This window comes from Cygnus olor, chromosome 4 (assembly GCF_009769625.2).
Source record: "Cygnus olor isolate bCygOlo1 chromosome 4, bCygOlo1.pri.v2, whole genome shotgun sequence".
Lineage (NCBI taxonomy): Eukaryota > Metazoa > Chordata > Aves > Anseriformes > Anatidae > Cygnus > Cygnus olor.
Genome location: NC_049172.1, coordinates 20,749,939 through 20,774,992, shown reverse-complemented (window position 1 = coordinate 20,774,992; position 25,054 = coordinate 20,749,939). Strand labels below are relative to the sequence as shown.

Sequence of the window (25,054 nt, the reverse complement as noted above, 5' to 3'; positions counted from 1 at the left end):
GCTATAAAGACAAAAAAAAATCTGCTGTGAAAACCACTGACCATGGAATAAGATTGCCGGGTGAAGAAGTGGCCAGTTTCCCTTGCTGGAAACACTCAGGACTTGGTTTGACATGGTCCTGGATAACCTAGTCTAGGATCCTGCTTTCAACAGAAGGAAAGGGGTGCATTCCCAGGGGCTGTTCAACACGGCTCTTCTGTGATCCCATGAAGTCACTGCCTAAAAACAGGAGCCTGTCATCTTAAAAGAGGCTGGGAAACACTACAGAGCGACTTCCAACCTTGAGCTGGGAAGTTAAAAAAAACCAAAGCAGACTGTGTTAAGAAAACAAAAAATAATGTGAAAAATAATGTGCAAGTGAACCCCCAAACCAAGAAGAAACCTGCTGTGAACCTCATAAACCTGCTGGCAAAGGCCTCAGGGTGATGGAGACTCAGCGTAACACCCCCCCAACACACACAATCTCTTTGCAGAAGACCGAACCTTCTGGCCTTTGGAAGGGCCACTGGAAGGGTGAGCACACAAACCCAAAAGAGGGACAGAGACTGGGAAATTTACACAGAACAGTTTTCACTGTTACGAGTTTTCAGGCTCACTTCAAATACTGCTCTGGGCCGTCTTTTCCTCCCAGCTCTGACCAAAGCTCTAGCCCTGTCTTCACACACCTCTGGGTGTGAAACTGCAAGTTTCAGATGGACTCGTGATAAAACTTGAAATTGTGGTATCAGGTTAAGAACACAGCAAAATCCTTCTGGCCAGAACCTGAGCCTTTTTAATAGACAGTTAATACATCTCCCTTTGACACAGCCAATTTTGTGCTTGTTGCTGCTCATCAGCCACACATCCACGATACTCCGTATGCACTCAGCTGTCGAGTTAGTATCGGACTGAGAGTCACACCTGGAGAACACTCTGTGATAGCTCAGAGTATAGCACTTCACAGAACCAACAGCACGGTTTGCCCACCACCACCACGCAGTCCTGCAAGCCACTACACACACTTAATTAGACACTCAACAGCTTCCCTCAAAGGCCCAGAGAAATCAGAATTTGTCATCACACAGTAGATGTTGAAAGCCTTGGGGGACGTTTACTTCATGTGTGTTTACTTGACTTCTGATTCATCCCGCTAATAAAGAGCTATTGCTTGAAACTCTTTAAAAACATAATTTTCTGGACAAGAAAACTGTGAGTAAACTAAACAGGTATCTACCAGGAACGGGGCAAACACAGCTGAGCCTGCTTTGGGCTGGGGACGGGCTTCCTCGAGATCCCTTCCATTAGGTGCCTTGCTCAAAGCCCAACCATGGAATAGCACCAGAAGAGGTTTCCCAGTTCCCAACCTGTTCACGTGAGGCCAGACTTGAGTAGGTTGCCATTAAGCTCTAGTTCCTCTTTCCACCTCAAGCTGTCTCGAGCACAGTACTTCCCACTCTGTTAGATGGGCACTGCAGAAACTGTAAAGACGGCTCATGCTAATTGTTCACTCTGAGAGGTCACATCCACCTATCAAACACCCATGCCATCTGGGGCTTCTGAAAGATTAAAAAAAGAGAGACAAACAAGAGGATTATTAAAAATTTAACTATATACCATATTTATTATCAATCCACAGGATAATCTGATTGCTACATGAGCTCATAAAAGCTATTTCACCTTTACAAAATTAAAAAAAAAATGTGCCACAAGGATGTAATAACTGCTGATAACCAAGGACTGATTCTTAAAATTATAAATTTGCTGTAGAAAAGATTAAAAAAAATTATATTCACTTTAGAATTTTATTTTGAATAAAATATTCCCCTGTATAAAAAATAAAAAAGCTTGCTCTGGTTAGAATTAGAGTATTTTTCTTCTTCTTTTTTAAATCTGGGAATTTGCATAATATCTCTGTAATAGTTTTTTTTTTTTTCCTATTGTACCACGCGGCATTCAAGCATAGCAGATTAGAAAACAAACATGAGAAAAGCAGTCTTAAAATGTATGAAATCCACATGGGAAGTTTTAACTTCCTTTCCTTTCCTCTATTCTTTAAAGACACTTTAGCAAGAATAGCCTTGGAAAAGAATACAGGTGGGGAGGGACCTTCAATGTGCCATTAAGTAGAGCAAGGTAATAAAAGGCCTTTCATAAGTGCTTTCTTAATAAGGTGCAGAAGCAGACTGCAACGTTGCTAGTACTGCACTATGTACAATATTCACAATAGATTTTTTTATTTAAAAATATTCCAGCTAGTTCACATTTTCTCTTCCATTCTGAGGCTTTCAGTTCCATCACAGCCTTGACGGCAAGAAGCGCAGCAGCACCACTTCCCTTGTGGTCGGTTGGTCCTCATATGAAACACTGGAACCTGCGAGTGGGCCAAAGTTCTTGGGTTTTTCCTACCTAGCAACCTTGGGAGTCCGTCTGGGTTCAGGTGTACATACTGACGGCTGGAGTCCTGAGTTAAAAACACTCCGGCACTGGAGTCGGACACAGCAATGTTTTATATTGCCAAGGCTTTCTTTACCTTAGATTTGTCTAAATGTGCGTCAAGGGATGAACCTCTCCTAGAGAAACATAAAATACAAAACCAAACAAAACAAAGCTAAAAAACACACTGTCAACGGCTTAGCAGCTCTTGACTCTCGACTGGGTGATGTCTGATGTTTTCTTGATGACGCTTGCCCGTGTCTCGCGGTCTGGCCGGCTGCTGCTAGTGGAGGCTGTGGACACTACTTGTGGCAGGGGGATGTCTGGGAAGGGGGGCCAGGAGCTGTTGTAAGGCAGTGGGCAGCTTTCTTCTTTGATGGTCACCTGCAGGTCAGGCTTGTTGGCAACAAAAGTAGCCATGCTGGGAAGCGTATGAGAAGTGTTCCTCATTCCCAGATTGCTGAGATACTGTTTGCCTTCAATGTTTTTCTTCTGCCAATGAAGTCGTCCCTACAAAGGGGGAAGAAGAACGAGGAAAGAATACATGAGCAAATGCACTTCATAAGGTGCTCACAGGAACAAGATGAAGACAGAAACATCCACAAATTGCACAGGAGTTGCCCCCTCTCTTAAAGCCTACCTGCTGACTTTGAATGTCTTTGCTCTCTGACATTTCCCCCCTTAGGAAGTCCTATATCTTAACCTTGGTGGCTCTCCAGCACTCAGGAGACTGCCCACTCTTCTGATGGAAAAGGAAGGCCTTACTGCCAGTGTGCCAGACACAGAATCGGACACAGAAGACCAAAAACTCAAGAGCATCAAATGGAAGTCTCCTCCATTACTGGGGAGAGCATCCTCCTGCCAACAGGCAGGTACAGAGACTCAACATCTTTCAAACAGCACCACCCGCATTGTCAACACAGGTAAGGCTGCTGGGAAAGCCAGTGTCCCTTGATAGCATGTCCACCATCACAGCTATGAGGTTTGCCAAGGGAACGCGAGCATCCTCTTCCTTTCACATCACACATGCCACAACGGCATGTTCTGTCAAAGGAGGGTCCTCGCCGGGTTTGGGGAGCCGTGGAGCTCCCACCTCAGTCGCTACTGGTGAAGTAGCTGGTGGATTCCCACACTTCTCTCTTACCGGCTACACAAACCCTCCTGGGGCGTTTTACTGAGCTTCGGGCTTCACCAAAGCAGGACAGAATAGCAGCCCATACAGCCCTCTGGTACAGGGCACGGCAAGAAACACTGTTATAACCACGCTGGCAGCAGGTAGCTGATGCTGAGCGCTAACTCAGTCTTCGCTTCTCAGGAAAGCCTTCTGCCTCACATATCTCAAACATTCAAGTTGCATTTCTATCATACATGTAAACATTTCCTCCGATTGTATGAGTTCAGATGCCATTTAAGGAAAACAAAGTGAGCGTGCTTCCAGCTGAGATAAAATGCTCACTGCCCAGCAATGTCACTGCACAGTGCGCACACACACACAGAGCACATGACAAAGTCCACTGGCTTGCTCCATATTAACAAACCAGTTGGCACTGTTGATGGTTCGACAGAGTATTTTCTTACGCAAATTTATCTCCTTGTAGTTTTGACAGATGAGGAAGAAGGAACTTGCAGAGATATCCGTTCTGCTAGAAAATCATCCAAACATTTGTATCCTTTGAATCTTTCTAGTGTTTTTTTTTTCTCTCTCAGCTTTTAAAACTGAATGTTTCAGTGGTAGGCAGTTGGAAACGTAGAAGAGGAAAGAATAGCTCTGGACGTAACTTTGAGATCTTGCTCCAAAGTGTTTAGACTCCAGAAAGCACTTACCTCTGCATTTTCTTCATCGCTTGGAACGCTGTCAGTCGTTTCACTTTCTGTCAAACAAAATGGAAGCAAAAATGAAACTCGTGCTATTTTATCTACAGTAGCAAAATCCAGCTCAAGAGGCTCGATCCACTTCAAACAAGTACAAGCAAACAGAGCCAAGCCAAACAAGCAGGAAACAATAGCAAAGCATGGACCCCCTATGTGAAGTAATCGAAGGGCTAGACCACAGGGCATCGTTGAACGACTGGAGTAAATTCACATGGTTATCATGGTTAATACGGACACGCCCTGGGAAAGACAGCAACAGAGGTGGAAGCAGCAGCTCTGTGTAACTGCCCATACTTCTGGGCAGAGGGAGGAGACTCCTGCTGGCAGGGAATGCCCCCTCTCCCTCACCTGCTCTGGGCAGCTTGAGGCCCAGCTACGGGCAAAGTCCTTTCCAATCCTTATTTTTATCTCCCTGCAAAACCATCTACAACTCCACCCCAGAGGAGATAAGTGTGTTTTTGTTTCATAAGCTGTTATCTCAATCTGCTGCCTCAAGGGCTCGTTGTCAATTCTTGCACTTTATTACTGCTGGTTTACTTTGCTTTTATTTCATTCTTGCCACCCTTGCCCAGTCCTTCAGCCTGTTTCTCTGCCCTCCACCCACGACTCCAGCACAGAGAAATGTAATTACATTCTGCACCAAAGCAGGACAGCCCCGTCGCCTCTCACCCTGCATACTGCCTCTCTGGCCCTCACCATTTCAACCAGAGCACAACTACACAAATAACACACGTGCACACACAAGCTGCCACCCCTCTGCACCAAGGGACAGGCCAGCAGCTCCAGCAGGACGGCCATCCTCCTGCAGCTCAGCCCTTGCTTGCAGAAGAGCCCAAAACCCAGGGCTTTCAGTTGTATTTTCAAGCCCTCTAGATGTCCCTGCTTGAACAGTGGGTGGAGCAGAGGACCTCCCCTGCGAGTCTCCAGAGCTCTTCTCTTGAGGCTCGGCTAAGGACGAGGTTTGGGCAGTGGGCCATAAACTTATGGTCTGAATTGCTCCTTCAAACATAAGGATGTAAACTGCACCCAGCGTCCTGAAGCAAGGAAGCTGGCAGCTCAGCTACTAAATACTCTAACTTCCACAGCTGACACATCGCCTACTCCGGAGTCCCAGTCCCAGCATGCGGCAAGCAGAGGATCTAACTGTGAAGCCCTATGAAGTTAACACTCTGCAGGGCTCCTCGTCCACTGGCCCAGGTAAAGAGAGAGGTGACAACGTGATAAAGTTAGTCCATTAAGCCAGACCGGGGGGAGAAGAGGCAGAAAGTAATCTGCACAGAAGGAGAAATGGCCCCGGAGATAGAGTCAGTAAGAGGAATCAACACAGAGACAAGAAGCAGATATTCCTTGACATGAAGAAACATGTGGCAACAAAAAAAGGGTGATGCAGATGAAAAGGAATCCATCCTTGATGTTTATACATAACAAAATGCTGAGCAAGAGATAGCACTATAGTTAGCAAAGCCAGGGAAGCTAGCCACTCGGGTATGGAAAGTTAGAGAGGCTATTTGAATCAAGAAGGTTATTTGAATCGGTGTCAAACAAGACAAGGTTGACAAGAACAGCCTTGGTACTAAAAAAACGGATTTCATAGACGTCAGTGGAAATATGAGGAAACTCACAAGGGCCAGACATATCATTTGCCTGTGTAACCTCAGAAAGGAACTAGAGGTGTTTTTGAAATAAAACAGATTTATGTAGGACAGCTGATATCTCCAACTACTTTTTTTGCTGTTGTTGTTTCAGAAGAGCTAAACTAACTGCTCTTGCACAGCCGTTCTGGTCATACTCTTTCCTGCCAATCTGTGGTAGCACCTGACAGAGGAGGCAAACCGGCAAAGCCATGAGGGCAGGTTCAGGGCTCCTTTACAGACTTGTGTGTAACAAGATAAAATCCGAAATAGTCACAAGAATGTCCTACAAATGTCAGGATTCTGACAAACCCTGTGGTGAAAAAGTGACATTTTTTCTTATATCCAGTTGGACCACGTTCTCTTGCTTCAACTTATGCCCATTGCTTCTCATCTTCCCTCCATGCCTCACTGTGAAGAGCCTTGCTCTACCTTCTCAGTACCATCCCTGTAGGTATGGATGGGCTGCTGTGAGGGTACCAGGACCATCTCTTCTCCAGGCTGAACAAACCCCAGTCCCTCAATCAGCACTTCCCCACAGGACGAGTGCTCCAGCCCCTCACCATCCTGGCAGCCCTTCCCTGCACTTGCTCCTGTTTGTTGCTTTCTTGCAAAAAAAAGACTCAGAACCAGGCCCAGTACTCCAGCAGCAGTGTGACTAGCGCTGAGTAGAGGTGGATAATCACTTGCCTAGATCTCCTAGCCATAGTCCTGAAGGCTGTTGGCCTTCTCTGCAGCCAGGGTGCTCTGCTGGCTCGCGTCCAGCTCACTGCCCACCCCCCTTTCTGCTGAGCCGCTCCCCATTTCAGCAGCCCCAGCCCGAATCGCTGCAAAGGGCTCTTCCTTTCCAAAAACAGGACTTTGCATCTGTCCTCGCTGAACTGGCTGGACTTGGTGATCTTGAAGGGTTTTTCCAAGCTAGATGTTATCATGATTCTGTGAATTTCGTAAGGTTCCCATTGGCCCCTTTCCTACAGCCTCTCCGCTTTTTTCTGGACTGTGGCCCTGCCCTTGGCCATATCAGCTGGTGTCCCTTATTTGGTGTCTGCTGTAAACTTCACAAGTGTGCACTCCACCACCTCCTCTGCTCACTGATGAAGATATTAATCAGGACTTGTTCCAGGACAGACCCTAGCAGTATGCCATGTCTTGCTGGCCAATGGCTAGACTAACCAGGATCCTCAAGAGCCATCTTGAGATGCATTTAAAGGCATATCAGTGGCATGAAATCGTCTCTGTGCTATCCTAGTTATGAGTTACCAGGTCCTGATATAAGTTAGGTCAGCTCAAGACCACCAGGATACTAAGACAACATAAGGGGACAGCGGAAGTACTTCAGACATGCTTCATTCATGCAGACTTGTTGCACTGACTTTAGGAAAGCTAGCTCAGGACTTGCTCACGTCCAGATGATTCTCTTGTCACCATATACATCCCTCCCTATTGTCACAGCCCAAGCAACTGCCACGACTTCCAGACCTAGATAGTGACTCTTGTTTGCATTCCAAGAACTTAGATCCTTTAGCCGATGTTAAAAGAAAGCAGTGTTGCCACATTCACATAGCCAGGAAAAGTTTTGCAAGAAGCATTTGGAAAAAAGACAAGCGTTTCAAAGGCCGCATCTCCCACTGCTAATATGTTAGAGCACCCCCACCTTGTGCTGTGCAAAGCCCTTCTAATGCTCTGGCCATTACAGACTAAACATGCTGGGAAGCACGATCATATATCAACGTGTGTGAGACTAACATTGGAGGCTATTCAAAAGAACATCAACTATTCACCCAGACCCAAAGATAAAAATTCCTACATTCATATTTTATGAAAACGTGTCTGGAACTAATTCAGCCTAATGAGTCAAAGACAAAACCATGTGTAAAATAATAAATTGCACTGGGAACAATTAATACACAAGTTTGCCTGAAAAGATGACTTTTCTGTTTCTGCCTCAGTATCCTGAGGCTTGCAAGTTAGCAATATGTTAAAGAAGGAAGGACAGGTTGGATATGAAACTTTTTCTACTTTCAAATGTGGTTTTGCCCTGTTTCCTACGGAAATAAGGCTTATGTGATTGCAAGGACTCTATATAGCGTGCCCATGTGTGCATTTGTATCTGTTCTCCCCTTACAACTTCTGAATACGTTGTCAGTCTTAGATAAGGGATTAATAAGTGCCAAGACTCTTAACTTCCTACCAGTTTTATGAAAATAATGGGCCAGATAAAAATGAGAAACTGTTAGCACCCTGACTCAGGGGAAAGCTTGTTATCTCAACCCTTACTAGATATCAGAGAATCCAGATGGGAGACAGACGTTGGAAGCCAGACTTCCACAGACCACTTGTTATCAGTCACTACATGGCTGTTCTAGTCTGCAGACTATACGCAAGAAGACAAATCCACTCCTCCAGGGCCCTCAGCTCCACATTTACATTATATATCATTAGCGCAGCCCTTAGCACCCTGTACCCACTGTGGCAGGCATCACGGAAACATGCATCAGAGATGACCTTTTATCTTTAAAAGGTCAGGGTGCAAAGGGGACACAATATATTGGCAACATATCATTTGTACCATTGAAAATGTCCCTCTAATAAAAGATGACAAGATCTCTCTGCATAACATCTGAAAAGGTTATTTTTCCATTAATCACAGGCTAAAAACTGCAGCTTACGTTTCCGTCCTTAGATCTGCCGAGTTGTTTCCCAAGGTAAAATGAATATACAGGACTGTGAATTTTTGAGTTAAAAATACAGAAGGCAGCAGAACAGACATTTCTGAATCTGTGCCAGCTGCCCTGGAAAAGCCCCCCTCTCCCCTGTGGTGACCCCTGCCTCTTGGCTTGACACTCCTGAGCAAATCTAGTGTCTCCCAAACATTTCCAAAAAAAAAAACACCACGATGCTTACCTGCATAGGATGAGACAGGGGAGATCTGTAGGGGGTACAGTTGGCTCATGCTGAGGGGCTGTTCATCACTTTCTGTTGTCACCTCTACTACCTGGCAAACATCTGGAGGATTGGCAACTATCACCTGCTCCTCGCTGCTGCCATCAAGGTGCGGCTGTCCTACAACTTGGAGTCAGAAGAAAAAATTGATTACTCAGTTTATGTTGACTCTTATGAATCTCTAAGAGCTTGTTCTTGGAGACTGCTTGGTATTTGAGTGAAATGCAGTCTTTAATATAGCCTCAGCACTTTCTTCCACGTCCACCACCTGCTTTCAAAGGGACTTCTGTACGAAACCTGTGTGATATATTTAGTTTCCATCACCTTCAAAGACATTTCTTTTCCACTTGTGACAACTGAAAATGCCTAACTTTTTCCTGGCTCTCATTCAAAATGCCCTCGAGCCGTCCCCAACACATCAGCTGTCCAGACACTTTCCCAGGGAAGACCACAGCCACACTCTCCCTTCACCAGGGCATACAGACCACAGCAATCTCTCCTAATCTGGGAAGCATCCTCACCCAACAAGCTGCCAACGTCCCATAGCCTCTGGATGCTCTCGTGTAAATTATGCATCATGAAAGCAAACGGGTCAGAACAGGCGTGCAAAAAACCAGCCACCTGGTCATGTAAAATATGTTAGAAAGCTGATTTATACATGACGTGAATCTGCCAAAAATTTCCTCTCCAGTTAGATGCTTATTCTCACTGAACCTCACAATGCCAGTGGTGGCATGTAGAAAATCACAGTCGTACTGCTAGTCTGTAGTCCCTGTGGTCTGTGACTGACAGCTACAGTCTGGTTAGTTATTAACAGATGGTTTTCCTATTCCCCCATGGACATAATATTTAATACCAAAGTAACATTGCTTATTTCTACAAAGTGAAAGCACCATGGATGCTTTGTAAGCATCCCAAAATACTTTGTAGACACTAGCTGTGCTACAGAACACCCTTTTGAAACAGGGGAATAAACTTTAAAAGTTACTCAGCAAAGAAGTACTATTGTAAAAGCCAAAACCTCAGTTATCTGGAGCAGCTTGAGACAATTCCCTTTGTCTTGTACAACCCCCCCTTTTGATCCCAGCAGTATGAACACATGACTACTGCATTAATCCAGCACTGAGCTGAAAGCCGCTAGGTAGATCAGGACAACATGGATGTACAGAGCCACCGCAGGGGATGGCTAACCTGAAACTCCAGCTGTCTGAGACAAAGGGAAGGACTACAGATATTCTTTCACTGGACCACAAAACATCAAAAGAAACAACCTTCATACATATAATATTCCTACCAAATTCAACGAGAGTTTGGAAAGATTTTGTGCCGGAGGAAATGGTTCAGATTTATTTGTGTTTTGTGAACTGTTTTTAGTCTTAAACACACTGTACAGTGATAAATGCCTATTTTAAGTTTTACATAGGAACAACTCTACTAAATCTTTCAGGCTCAGTAGTCCATTCCGCTTGGTAATGTCATTCTGGAGCTGGCCAATACTGGAGTTTCAAAGGGCAGCCACAATTAATTCACCAAGCTATACGGTATCATTAGGAATTCAGACAGCACGTTTTTATTCTAGATTCATGATGGAGAAAAATGTGGTAAGTGAAGCACAGTACAACTTGAAATTCTTCTGTTAAGTGACCTAAGTACTCTGATTATTAATTAAAAAAAAAAAAAAAGGAAAAGATAATATCTTTTTCTGGATGGATTCAGGTAAATGTACATGAATGCACATGTATATACACAAAACCCATTCCTGCCTTCTATCTTTAGACAAGGTAAGAACACGATGTTTTGAAAAAGAAAAGTGACAGGTTTTTCTCCCAGGGAAAAGCTTTGTGAAGTGCCAGACAACTTCTGGCAACTCCCCCAAAGCCTGGGGGATGTGCATTCTATGAGACAATTCCAACATATAGAAAATTACGTACATACCAGATAGTCTTTTATTTTTCAGTTGGACCACTACAATTACTACCATTTTGTTCTAGACATTTTGTTGTCACTTTTCCTGGTTCTGAAAGGACCTGCTTTTTGTTGAGCGGAGGGGGGCAGGAGCACATGCGTGTGCACGCTCACAAACACACACACACAGAGTTAATTTTTATCCAGGAGAAACCAGTATTGTGCAACACTGTTGGGATAAGAACAGGCCATCTGCGCTGTTTTATCTTTCTCCTCAAGACCTGAAGAATTCTTACCCACCCCACGAGATAATTTCAGTGCAGCAAAAAATACTGCTCACTTGGGCAATGTGCCACCACTCTTCCTCGAGCTGCACGTATGTCAGAAGCACTGCAAGTGCTGTTTGTCTTTTCTCCCCACCAGTTGACTTCCCTCCTTTCTGCAGAATATATCTATTTTACCCTTTCCCCCCTGTTTACATTAAATACCAGCCTGGAGTACTAAATAAGGACTTCTCTCCTCAGACTGGATAAGCAGCACACTCACAAGCCATTAATTAAACAACACTGGATCACAGTTACACATCCAAACCTTGTTGTTCCACCTCTGAAAATGGATGCTAGGTCTATCCATAGGAGCAAAGGGGTAAAAAGGCTAACCAGACATCTCCCTTGTGAGCTCAAGGAAAAATGAAAGCCCTTAAGGTGCAAATTCAGTTCTATTCCTCTGAACATCTTGCTTGGTTTCCACATTAGCCCCTTTACCACTTTTACATCGATGTTACCAGCATGGCTCCTGTCCTGTAAATTACTAAGATCTGCTATGGTGCAACATGCATTCATCTCACAATAAAATTTAACAGGTGTTCAGGATACACCGCACTGTACAAAACTGAGCTGTTGCAGCAAAATTACTCTCTTGGATTTGGGGGAGCAGCAGGTACATTTCAAAGAATGCTATTAATTGATCTCTGTTTGACTTTAAGGCTGTAAAATAAAGCAAAAGTGTATGAAGCCTCCTTCCTGGGGCTGCATATCAGCTTTGGTGTATTTCAGATTTGTTTATGAGTCAGTCTGTAAATATACCTCACTACTGTGCTATTCCTTTGAGTTATAAAGCCCTCTGTAATAGTAGGAGCAAAAATCATGCCCTAATACTTTTACAAAGCAAGAGATGATTAAATACACTGCCATAATGAGAGCAAAAGTACTTCTAAACCATAGAAGTACTTAGAGGAATGACTTCATGAAAAGCTCTGTGACCAAAAAATTGGGTAGCAAAAAATCACTGCATGTAATTTCTGCCATCTTTGCAAACAGAAGATTAACATATGTTTTCAAACACTTCTTCCTCATATATTAAAAGTGGAATTTAGAGAAAATGGTATATGGGTCACATTTCTAAGATTCCTCACTACAGTCACAACCTTAGCTAAAAAAGAGCTGTCAAGAACAGCCCCGTTATTCTACCAAGGTCCAATTATTCACATTCTTCAAAGATGACATCTAATTCCTGACGTACTGGTTTCTAAATACAGTCTTCACTGATCGTTCTTGTTAGCTCTGTGATGTTAAGAATGGACTCTGAGGTAAAAGAACTGAGGTCCTCTATGTCATCTGTAGGTTTAAATTCACAAATAAAATGTTAACCTATACAAACCTGTTCTTTGAGCAATGGGAAACCATGATACAACTTTGGTTTAACTCCCACAGACACTGGCTACAATATCCTCATAGCTGAAGACTACCCTGTATACTAAGTTAATGTCAGGAAAAGCCACCTGAAAAAGTTTGTAAGTGCTTGGCTCTCAGGGGAACAACCATGCTGCAGAAGTGCTGCTCACTGTCTCGGCATGGTGGCGGGGCTGGCCCGCAAGCAGGACCTTGCATGGCTTGGGCTAGCAAAAAACATGTAGACAATTATAACTGTGTTGTTTTCCAAAGTGCGAAATACTGCTGGAAAGGTGAGTTTGGCAGAGTCAGAAGTTTATTTCTGGTACCACCTATTTCATGAAATCGTGTTTTAATTCACCTGTATGCTTAGCATATATGAAAAGCATAGTAGTACTTACCTACAATGTTCACTGTACTGTCAACTTCATTTTTTATACTGGAGGACAGGAAATAGTCAGAAGTGACATCATTTAGCCCATTAATCCCAAAAGATGATTCAACTGGCTCTTGCTAGAATGAAAACAGTACAGTTGGGTCAGGTTTGATTTATTTTAGGAGCCTGGACTCAGTTCATCCCTTTTTTCTGAGATGGTAATAAATTAAATCGCTTCTGCCTGCCGCATAGCCACTGCTCTGTTAGACACAGTTTCAGAACGAGTAATTTGGTTCTCTGAGAAGCAGCCAGAGTTTATTCCATTTCCAAATCTTCAGCTTTGAAACTAAAGCTATTTTTAATTCTCAGATTTAGAGTGAGCCTTCAGAGAGCAAGAAAGTAGTGTGCTATTTACTACAAGAGATTAACATTTGGAACAAACACAGAAGAAACATTGCTTTAAAATGTATTCTATTTAATATTCATCCTCTCTCCCTTCCAAACATGCTGTATCTCTTAGCACTCTCTTAAAGGAAGCCTTAGCTTCAGCATAGTAATTACTAAATTCGAGTCTTAATTTTTCTCTGCAGCAAGCCTGAAAGCAAACCAAAATGTTTACACTAAATACAGCCTTTTAGATCACATCATAAACATTACCATAGGGCAACAGCGTTGGGAAAACACCACCTGTTCTATATACACTGAGCTGTCCACAACACGCATACTCTGTAGGTCTGGTACATTCAAATTGGAATCTAAAATCCTCCCTTCAGACTAGACGCCAAAATTTTAATTGCACAAACTCGGGATTTCTTAAAAAGTTATAGACTCTTTTAAAGAGTTAACTACAAGTCCAACCTCCTCCCTGTTATGGGTTCCTTGGTGGGGTTATCAGAAAGTCTAAAGCCTTCTGCTCTCATTCTGGGCAGGCAGTGCCGCCACCAAAAGTGAGGTTCTGCATCGCTCTTGTCCTCATGGCACATCTGCAGAGAGGTGCAGAACTGCCGGTGTGATCTGATGCCACGGTATGCCCATTTTCACTGCTCCAAATTACTTCAGCAAGCGTAGGGCAAAGGCAAGCCTCAAGACTTGTGGCGCCAGCCCCCTTCACAGTACGAACCACACGAACTGTTATCATGGGGACGAAAAATCAGAGGAGAGTAAAGCACTAGTGGCAACCGGGTCTTCGATGAGCCACACTGGTGGTGTCAGCCCACAAATCAAAGGACCGGAAAAACAGAAAAGATAAAATTAGCTCCTATTGATCCATCCACGAATACCGACTGCAGAGACAGATGAGGACTGCACCGGAGCCCTGGTGTTGTGCAACGCCCTGGCAAACACAGCAGCCCCCATGGGAATGCTGCTCACACTGTAACTCGCTCAGCTTTGCTGAGGCTTAGTTACAGAGAAGTTTATTTAGCTGCCCTTTCAAGCTTCAGAAATAAATATTCATCCTACAACTCAGGTGGTGGTGCCAGATCCACAGAGGGACGTGGACACTGGCATAGCCACTATTAAAGCACTTAACTTTTCAGTTATACCTGGAGGAAGCTAAACTGAAAGGACAGGGAAAGGTGTCACTTCGACCTAAACGTCTGAATGGGAAGCTGCACGCATAGCCAAAACTACATGTAAGATAAGGTGTAGATTAAGCCCCATGCAGGCAGCTCAGCCCTGAACTCTGTTTCAAAGGAAAGAGCCTATTTCTCTTTGGGCTGCTCAGATACCTACAGCCTCTCCCCCAGTTGCCCAAAACCCCAGGAGATTCATCTGCAAGGTGGGAGACCCGCTCTCAGTCCCCCTTGCCTAAAGTGGAGCAGGGATTAGGTATAGGCCAGGCCTCTCACCCGCAGCGGGGACGAGGAAGGAAGCGCCCTCACTGAGCACCCTGCTCGGGCTCGGCCCCACCAGCCCGGCAAGGTCTGGCACCAAGTCTCACCAGCAAGGTCCGGCAGCTCTCCTCACCCCCACCAGTGGTTGCCTTAGAGCTCTGGGCACCCACAGGGTCTGGCAGTGGTGACCCTGTTACCCTACAGAAGTTAAAAGGCAGGTCGTGGAACAACCTCCCGCTCATCTTCACTAAGCAGAGGTTTTCAAGGTAACTGCAAGGCTTTCAACAAAAACCACGCAGCTCAGATCTTAGGAATCCACATCAGCAAGCAAAGAAATTTAAGCAGCTTTCAGTGTTCAAAAATGTGCATGTGCATTAACTCATCCACCATCTTTCTTCACAGTTACTGCCTTCAGCACTCAACAGCCCACCTAGCAGTAGCTGAGCACTGAATGAGTGCCTATTTTAAAAATCCAGGCATATTTGGAAGTCAACTCATGTACACACTTCTCAGAATAAGGGAGAACAGTCAGGAATACTACCTGGCCCCATATCAAAGCCTGCAAGAAGTAAGCAGCCATATCATAATTAGTGGTTGGCGAGCCATATATTCATAGCTATCAGCGGCAGGTGTATGTGCTGGAAGCACGGCCAGATCAGCTTACTGGTGCTGGGGGGTCGTGTGGCTCAACACTTCTGCACAGTTCAGGGCAACCAAGCTGCAAGAAAGCACCCCCAAAAGCTGCGAGCGCCTCCCTGCAGGCTCCTACTCACAGGCATAATGCTGTGTGTAATAATCTCCCAGACATCACTGGAACTCTCTCAGCAAGCAGTATTTGTGAGATCAGCCTTAATGAAGAGGACAAGACTGTTCAAGCACCTCTACAGCTTTTCAGGTATTTAATATTTTGACTAAAAGAAAGATTATGAAGAAGGGGAACAGCAAAGTGTTCCTGCCAGGTTTGGGAGGCATCGTGTGCTGCCCGACACTGACCAAAGGACTTTACCAGAGTAATGCAGTGCTCTGACACATAATTATACAAGTCACAAATCACCAAGAGTTTTTGCCTTCCAAATCCAATTGCAATCAAGTCATTTTCCCAGGCCTCAAGCATTCACCTGGCTGAGGAATGAGAGCCACAGTCCCTGACAAGCAAGCAGCGGAGGACTGAGCTGTTCTGTTATGGACATTGCTACATGCTACTGCAGGCCATGCTTTCAGTACTCCAATCCCAGATTTCAATGAAAGACCCAAGAACACAAACTTCAGTGAAGCCTGAAAGTCTGGAAACTTTGCAATTTACTTTATGAAAAAAATGAAGTTGGACCAAATCCTGCCACTATTTAACAAGGATCTTCTTTGAGGGGCCTCAGCAGAACTGTGAAACCTATAAAATACCATGCTTTGTAGGGAAAGCAAATGTGAGTTTGGGTCCATGCTCTGAACGAGAAGAAATCTCATATGCTACCTGATGAGCTTTACAACTGAATTCTTCCAACTTATAGTGCATGAGCAGAATGTGCAGCTCTGATAAGACTTCTCCCCTTTGCCTAAACGAAAATGAATTTCCAATGCCTTCTACACAAAAACTAATTGCTCCAAAAGGTAGTCGCATTGTTCAGAAGCATTCCTTCCGTAATTACTTTATTTCTACTTACACAGACAAACAAATGGCAGATGTATTGCCAAAGCTGCCAGTTTTCCAACTTCCAGGCATTGCAACACAAGGGCTGTGTCAACTGATGACGTTAGTCATGGCTGTAACAGGCTTCAGGTTTAAAAAAAAAAATCCAAAATAACTGTAACTACTTAACCAAACCACAAGCATAGGAGATTTGCAAATATCCACAAGATACTACTGGGGCTATTAAAAAATATTGCAACAGATTGTTTTCACAAGCTCTTACAGTATTAACAGCCACTTCTTACCTTAATTTGTTTGAATTTGTCGTCCTTCTCGGACTTTGTTTTTTTTCCTGCAACAACAGAAAGAAGATTTCTTAAAGTTCTCTATGCCACGAGTTTTCCTATATGCCTTCTATATCCACTAAGAAATAGCCCCCAAATATGCCTCAAAATAGTAGCACCTCCTAGGAAAGGGAGAACTCATTTTGTTTAATTTTAAGCTCACTATAAGGCCTGGGCAGTCAAAAATTCACCTTGAGCACTCGGGTTTTGTGTTTCATTTTTGAAGGACTGCAAAAAAGAACCATGAATGGACTAAATAAAGTGATCTCATTCAAAAAAGCAAGGTGAAAAATATGAAAGAGTGACATACTAAGAACCAGGGACTGCTAAAGGAGAAGCAAACTTGAGAAAAATACTCAAAAAAAAATCAAAATGCATGCCTAATCACAATTGAGACACTCTCACTGCAGCAACAGGAAAAGGGAGATCGTTGTTTAATTTGACATGTGAGATCACAGCAATTTTCAATGCATTTTTGTAACTGCTTGCAACATGGGAGAAGGATTATATATTATAATTAATGCAAAAGTGGTTTATGTAATCATGCTGGATTTGAGAATGCAGAAGAAAACCCAAGGTGTATGGCCCTCACCAAACCTCCCGTGCCTTGGCAGACCTCGGCACTGCTGCCCCTGCTGTGTCCTGAAGAGACCCTAACGTGAAAGCTCAGACCTGCTGATGCAAGCTGTGCTCTACCCCGCTGTTTGTACAGACGTGTCCCAGGAATTTCTCCCATCCGTACTACAAGACAGCATTTCGAATTAGAAATGTTTGCAGACAAATTCTTTTGCCCTCACTCATACATAAATATAGCCACATGCCATGTAGAAAGGGCAAGTTAGAATATATACAAGGCCCAAAGTATGTCAGTTGTATAGTAACTGGATTTGTAGTGGAATCTTCTCCTGCACAGAGCTCCAGAATCTCATTTTTCATGATGAACTTTTCTAGCTCTTACAGCTATGAGAGGAATCTACCACAATGGGACAGATTGTGGTTCATGGATATATGCCTGAATGTACAAAATGCAACACAGATGAGAGATTGGAAACAGTTCCAAACCAAAAATTCTACTTTTTCCAGATTGATCTTCATTTCACAGTATGATTCTGCCCCCGAAATGCCAGAGTTAAATGCTTCCAATCACAGTTACCTTAAACTTAAGATGTGCCTTTTACTTCTCAATTTGAGAAAATAACAAATTGAGCACTACGTGAACTGGATTTGATTTTAGAGGAGCATTATGCATTTGGATAGCAGGTTATCTTTTCATCCAATACTTCTAGGCACTAGAAGATACCAGAGGAACAAGGAAGCCCATCTTCTACTCCGTAAGACAATAACAAAGCCATAAAGAAGCCAGTGTTTCTACTCAAAAAGAAAGCACTCATGAGATTGACCTGGTGGTTGGATCTTCTTCTGGCATGTAGGAGACCTAACACCTAAGCCAAATCTGAGGAATTTAAACAGTTTCTCATGTCACCACTACTACGCTGTGGGGGCAAATAGGACAGCCTTTTTTTTTTTCTTTTTTTTTTATGGCCTAGTTTACCTATGTAACTAAAGAAGTGGCTCCATAGTTTAACATTCTGAACAGAGAAGGATGTCAAACCTAGGATGTCAAACCTGGGAGTTTGTTCCTTATATAGGAAACCCAGATGCTGAATTTGAGCTCCCTGTTCCACATGGCATCTGAGTTTGGTCCCTGCAACCTACAGAACCAGCTTTTCTATGTAGGCCACAGCTATGCTGAAGTGTACTGCTCCCACTCAGCTAAAAAGAGTGTGAGTTTATTTCTATCCTTGCTTGGAAAAAGACAGAAAAATGCCTGCCACCATATTCTGAATGAGCTTTACTGTGTGAAATGCACGGATGTCGAACATCCTCTATTCAGCTTCCTTGACTGAAGGAGACCCAGTTCTCTCATGAGAGTTAGGGAATAAGCAGATAAGGCTTTATGCTGCCTTCATTCACTAGGATACCTCAGAGGGACTGTGATCTTGAAAGTGGTGCCACAGAAAAATGAATAGGGGCTCTCCTCTGTGGTATTCTCAGCTTCCTAAAACTGTGCTTTAGTTCAGCACTGATATTAACACCTCCCGCAGGAAACATTTTTCCTGATTCAAGTTAGGGGTGTTTGTCACTCTGCAAATCTTCAGCTGCTTACGCCGTATCACCGTCCCCTATCAAACTTGGCCCATTTGGCAGCAGTTACTGGCAGCCCCAAAATTTAAGCAAGCAAGGTACATGGGACTAGCACCTGCACACAGCTCCATCGGCTTTAACAGAACTATCACCATTTACACAGACCACCAGTTATCATATCTTATCGATCCTCTCCCAAAGTAGCTTGTTCTCTTAATTGAATGCAGCCCATTTTTCATACAGAAGTTCCTAAGTTCTGTGGAACACCTGGACAGGAAAGTCTGACTTTACAGTAGGAGAAGTAAAACTGGCACATTATGCAGACCCCATGGTAGCAATGCACCCAACACCGATTTCACACTCACAAACTCTCTACCTTTTTTAGAAGGTCTTTCAGATAGTGGCAGCATCCGGTACACCCTGAAGGCATTGTTTCCTTTCTTTATACTTTTGTCCTTCACTTCTTCTATATCAGGCAGAGAGTTCATAGCACATCGGAAGTTTGCTTTCCATGTCTTTGGATCAGGTTTATCTACCCCCGATTGGTATTTTCCTAAGCAAGAAAAGAGAGTTAGGCACATACGATGCATAACTGAATACCTAAGGCAGACTAATAGCAACACAGGTTAACTCCAAGGCATTAGTCTTTGGTTCTCAAGACGGGCATTCAAACAACAGCTGAGGTTGCAAGAGAAAGTGAATGGTGTGATCTCATTCTCATGCATGTTTCTAGAACACATGATTAAAAACAGTTTTTGTTCAAGAAAGACCTAGGGCACTGCGGATCAGATGGAACTCTACCACAACGTGGAAAAGCTTGCACAGCATTTACCTTTATTATGTCTGGCTCAAATCCATAGAAACACATAAAAAGCCTAAGGGCCCAAGTCTACAAAGTGCTGAGCATGCTCTACTCCAAACAATTTTGAACCCGATCTTGTTAACGTTTAAATCAATTAAGTTTTACTGTGTTCCTCAAATGCAAATGACTTATGGCCATTCAATAAAGCTGGGGAGTACTGCAGACCTTGAAAAAAGCACTTAGCCTCCCACAGATCTGGAAGCTTCAATTCATTTACTGTGTTAGTAAAAGCAAAGACATGAAAGGAGGAAAATACAACTCTTAAAGGGAAAACAAAGTGAAAATCTGTCCTGCAAAAAGAGAGTTCCAATACCTGTGTGAATTGCCCAGTTTCTAAATAAGGGAGCATCTTTTTCAACATCCCACCCATGTCTTGCAGCGTGCATCCATGGAATCTGAAAAATCTTCTTCTCCTGGAAGGGAAAACAAACAGGAAATGCCGATATTGATTGACTTGAGGGATTTTCTGATGACTTTAAGTCACCCATTTAAAAATGCACTTCCAGCATCTGCAAATGTTTTGCTTCCTTCTAACCCAGTGCTGCTGTCACTGAACTCAATAGGAAAACATCCACTGGCGTCAGTGAAAGCAGAATACAGCCCCAAGTATATGAAATACTCAGATGCCCCTTCGTGGACTACGAGACTGGCAGCTTTCCAAGCTGACACATGGATAAAACATTCAGTGCTACACATTTCTAAACATTCAAAACGAGGGCTAGTTTTGGCAGCACGGACACTTTTATGATTAGAAAAATCAGATACAAAAGTAAACAACCATAGGAACAGAGCTAATTCAAGGGATTTAGAGTTCAGCCAGTAAAACACTAGCATGGTGAAAGAAAGGGCTATCTAAAATTTATGAGCTAATCAAACAGGACGTGTATCAAATGTAGACTTCTCTGCAATGGGATAAAAAAAGATATAGGACACCCATGTGCAGGGGTGGAATTAAAAGTAGCTAAACTTCTTCTAGTTCAGAAACTTTAGGTCAAAGAAAAACAGATTTAAAGCAATCCAAAGGAAGGCTTGTTTGTTTGTTTACACAACATATAGTTAAACCAGGGCGTGCCTTATAATAGTGGAAGTATAAACCGATTCACAAAGGGAACAGAAAAACTTGTGGAAGATAGTACACTGGTGACTGTTAAAGATGATGGGTTCAGATGCAACTCCACCTCTGGGAGCACAATGCCTTTCAGAGCTCAAACAGCACAGGACTGGGAAGAATCATATTCCCCTGGTGGTGTCTCCTTTACTCCTTCCACAAGCACTTCGCCCAGGCCATCATCAAAGACAGGACAGTAGGCCAGATGGATGCTGGGTCAGATGTGCTTTCATATCGTATAACACAGGAACGAATTGCTATGTAATGACCAAGGGGGTTGTATAAGAACACTTTATGCTCATTTCTGCAAAGCCATGAAAAAGGGTTTTGCTCCACAAACAAAATCCTCCTCTTGGGCAGGATACACCTTACCTGGCTTCAAATACAGACATCTTACACTGTAAGCGCCACCCCTACAGGTTTAGATTTCTTTCACAGCTAGTGAAGAGAAAAGCACTTTCAGGGCACAACTTCCTTCAACTCACCAACTGAATTACAACCCCAAAGTGCCTCTTTCTCTCCATTAACTGCAAACAACTTTAAACAGGCAGCTCTCATTTAAATGACTGCTTTGTAGATGTCTAAGGTCGGGTGAGATAAATCCTTTGCCCTCCCCCCCTTCCTCCAACAACAGCTTTTCTTCCTTGTCTGTCAGGTTAATATTTCACTAATGTCAAGGTTAGGCTTATTTCCTTTCCTTTCTGGGTGATCTTTGCTTTTTTGAGCCTGCATTTTTTGTCACCTCCAACTATTTTCTCCAATCCCTTCCCATTTACATTCATTTGTTCAGAACAGCATTCTTCCCTTTTTGCTTCATCTTTTCTTTAATTTGGTGAAATCACAGATTTAACATGTTCTCCACTCTCCTTCACACTCTCACACATTCCTTCTTCCTCTTCATCTGTTCTTCACCATTTGCCTCATGTGCCTTTTGCCTCCTATCTCTTCCCTCTCTACATACTTAAAACATCCTATAGATATGCTCTCCTCTTTCCCCAAGTAAAGTTGGTCTAAAGAAAGCTTCAACCCCACTCTCCTTTGGTCCACAGCTCTACTGTGTTCATCAAAGTGAGAATAAGCTCTATTGCCTTTACTCTCCTGCAGACAATGATTAGCGTGGAAAAAATAGAGGCCCATTAAAAAAATCTACCACCACGAACTGCACAAATAGACCAGACTAAAAAGTCTTCTCATGTTTGGTAATAGGAAGAAGTTTCAACAATGCTACACGATGCTATGGAGGCTATACAATTGATTTCATAGTCTGCAACAAAATCCAAGAAGTTCTTTAGGAACTTGCACACTGAATAAGACTACAGATATGGCACCATGTCGCCATCAGTGGTACTCACTGCTTCAAAGAAGGTGCAAGGACCTTCTCAACAGCAGTCTAAGTGTCCGTTACATAAAGTTCTTCCTAATTCCAGGTGTCTCGAAGCACAAGGACTCACAGCAAATTCTAATATAAATAACAAAATCATAGAATCTACATGTATTATAACTTTAAAATATAAATAATTTTACACACAGAAACATTTTCTCATCAATTATGTAAAAATCTGATTTTATCTGAAGCCCCACAAGACTGCTTACTGCAACGAAACCGTGTGGCTATGGTTCCATGGCGTCCTGCTCTAGTTTACCTAGATCCTCCCTATTTAAATATTATTTTTTTATTTCACACATTATCAAATATTTTTCACAAATCCTTCTTCAGTTCATGCTTATTAATAATGACATTAATAGGAAAAGGCTCAGCACTGATTTTTCTTAGACTTGGAAAATCAAGAGCTCTCTTATGCTGCACTTCATCACCGCACGTTTATGCATGAGTCTTGAGTTTGTACAAAAAGTTAGGCTCACCCAAAGTCAAAAGCACAACCCAGAAAACTGCTGCTGCATAACAGCAACTGCTAGCACAATCCAGTGGGGATATCGAAAGGGAAAAGGTGTCACATTCTTAGAAATAAGCAGGAAGAGGAAAACAGTATTGAACACTTGAAACCCTAACAGTGCAAAATGCTCCAGACGGGTGAATGAGCATGAGATCACAGATTAGTTAGAAAGTCATAAGACACATTTTAAATAGTGACCTCCGTTTGGATGGTAATACTCCAAGCAGCCATCAAAGCAGCTGGCTGCCTCTCGGCTCCTGTTACAGCTACTCTGCATGTTTTCACTCTAATTTCCTTTTCCAGATCCATGAGGGACGCTGACCTCCCATTATCCCCCTCCTCACACCACCTCTGCCCTCTGCTGAACTATGTAATTTCCTTCACTCCTTCCAGTTTGTCTCCCAGGGATGGTAAAGAAATTCCCTTTCTCCCTTATGCTGTTCAGCAGGATAAAATGTTCGCTAGGGAGGTGCACAAGGATTTATTTTTTAAGCCCTGTACAGAAGGGTTTGTTCTAGTGGGGAAAACATTAACAATGCAGTGCAGAACAAAGCAGGAGGTATAATGTGATTAACTGACAGCAGAGGAAGGAATTAGGTAAGTCAGCTGTTACCTGACTTGTCATTTTTAACTGAGAGAGGTTTAATTCCTTCCTTGGTCTGGAAAAATTTCCCAAGAAGACAGCCAATGACATAGAGTGATATCCATTTCTTCAATAGTTAAATCTTATTTCCTTAAGAGCTGTGCACACAAGTGAGTGTCATTCTCTTGCTATCTGCCCCGTCTTCTTTTCTTTAATGTGAACTGTCCTTTGCCAAACTCTGACTGAAATATACAAACCCTGAAATCCTACAACTTCCAGAGTCAATTCTGTTTGTACAGAATGTGCTGTGACACAGGACATTTTATCATAGATTCCATGCAAGGCTTTGTTTATGGTCAGGATTTACAGTAAAAATAGAAATATTTTTGGTTTAATGATTCATTGTTGGAATGGATTTTTAAGCATTTTTAAACAGAAACGCTCAGAAGTGCAATTAGCTTGAGTACAATAAAAGCAACTCGGGATGATACCAAATCTGAGGGTAGAGTGGGGAATTGAAGTTTAACAAACGTCAGCGCAGGCCATTTAGCCTGGTGTCCTCCTCCTGATCGGGGCCAGAGCTTTGCTCTAGAAAAAAAAACTCAATTTCAAAATACTTTATTTGTGAGACAAGCATTGATCAACATAGAATATGCTAACTAAGGACAAAATCCCCTACCGACTCTTGCATGCAAACAGCTTACGCCAGAAGCACAAGGCAGAAACCGCTGCAACAACACAATCAGAGAGCTGCCAGCATTAAACAACATGACATGCCTTGCAACACGCCTTTGTAGGCTAGTGGACTGAACTTGAAGAGTGAATCCCTTAGCACAGAGGCAGTGTTTTCACAGAGCAAGTATATTTCCAAGGTGTACTGGGAAAAGTTACGTGAACATAACCTGCAAACACACACCACCACTATATTTAACAGTAACTTGCTCCGATCTGAAATACCGTGCCCTGATAGAGAAATTATTTTGGAATCAAACAGAAATTTTCAGGAAAGGACAGCAGAGGTGGATCATTAGCAGGAGAGACCTGACACAGAAGTAGAGATAGCAAAGGAGAAGAATCCATAGGGACCTGAATATGGTATTCATATTACAAAGACAACCGTAAAAGCTGCTCTCTTCCTCCTCTTCAACTATGACCCCATTATGCAAGAACAAGGACCTACTCAAATTCACAGGGCAGATACCTTGGGAATGGATAAAGCAATATTTATTTACCCAGTCACAGCATGTGAGAGTAACTGATGCAGGATGTTCCTGAGAAACAAAATTTGCAGCTAAAATTTATAGGGCTGCTGATAATTTTATAGTCACGAGTGGTTTTAGCTTTGGAAGCTGAAATAAAAATATTAATATTAATTGCCATTCCCCAGTTTTAAAAATGAACACCTAAGCCCAACATCTACTATCACAGGGAGGATACTAGACAAACTGGACTAGTGTCTTAGACAGAATGGCAGTTTCTGTATTTCTGCACCCACTTTACTGCATTTCTACTCATTTTGATAATAATGTGGACTTTGTAGTTAAAACTGCTCCATTCTTTTCAGTGTGGTGAATTGCACTTCTGCATCCTGCAGAACGCATGTAGTATTTTTGGGGTTTATTACTGTTCAAAGTCTCAAATACACTGTTTTATTCAGCCAATTAAGAAGAATTCTAATTGGGTGCTAACATTTTGGAGCCCACACTTGTGTTCACAGAGTATCTAGTGCTCTCACTATGAGTTCTGGACAAGGAACAGTAGTTTTGAGCCTGAAAACAGAAAAACTTAACTGATTTTTTCCCAGGTTCACTGCTTTGAGAAGTGTAAGAGCATTCACCCAATTCTGAAA

General features: G+C 43.0%; 1 protein-coding gene across 16 annotated transcripts in view; it reads right to left on the bottom strand.

Moving 5' to 3' along the window:
* Positions 1–1,573: 1,573 nt before the first annotated feature.
* IRF2 (interferon regulatory factor 2) overlaps positions 1,574–25,054 on the bottom strand; it is a 41,676-nt gene continuing 18,195 nt past the window's right edge. For all 16 annotated transcript variants that reach the window (XM_040554695.1, XM_040554710.1, XM_040554711.1 and 13 more), the window contains 7 exons: positions 19,933–20,032; positions 19,134–19,310; positions 16,574–16,620; positions 12,835–12,946; positions 8,820–8,984; positions 4,237–4,283; positions 1,574–2,922 (listed from right to left, as the gene is read on the bottom strand). In XM_040554695.1, coding sequence (XP_040410629.1) covers positions 2,611–2,922; positions 4,237–4,283; positions 8,820–8,984; positions 12,835–12,946; positions 16,574–16,620; positions 19,134–19,310; positions 19,933–20,032 — 960 coding nt within the window. In that variant the 3' untranslated portion in view covers positions 1,574–2,610. The remainder of the gene's footprint in view (positions 2,923–4,236; positions 4,284–8,819; positions 8,985–12,834; positions 12,947–16,573; positions 16,621–19,133; positions 19,311–19,932; positions 20,033–25,054) is intronic.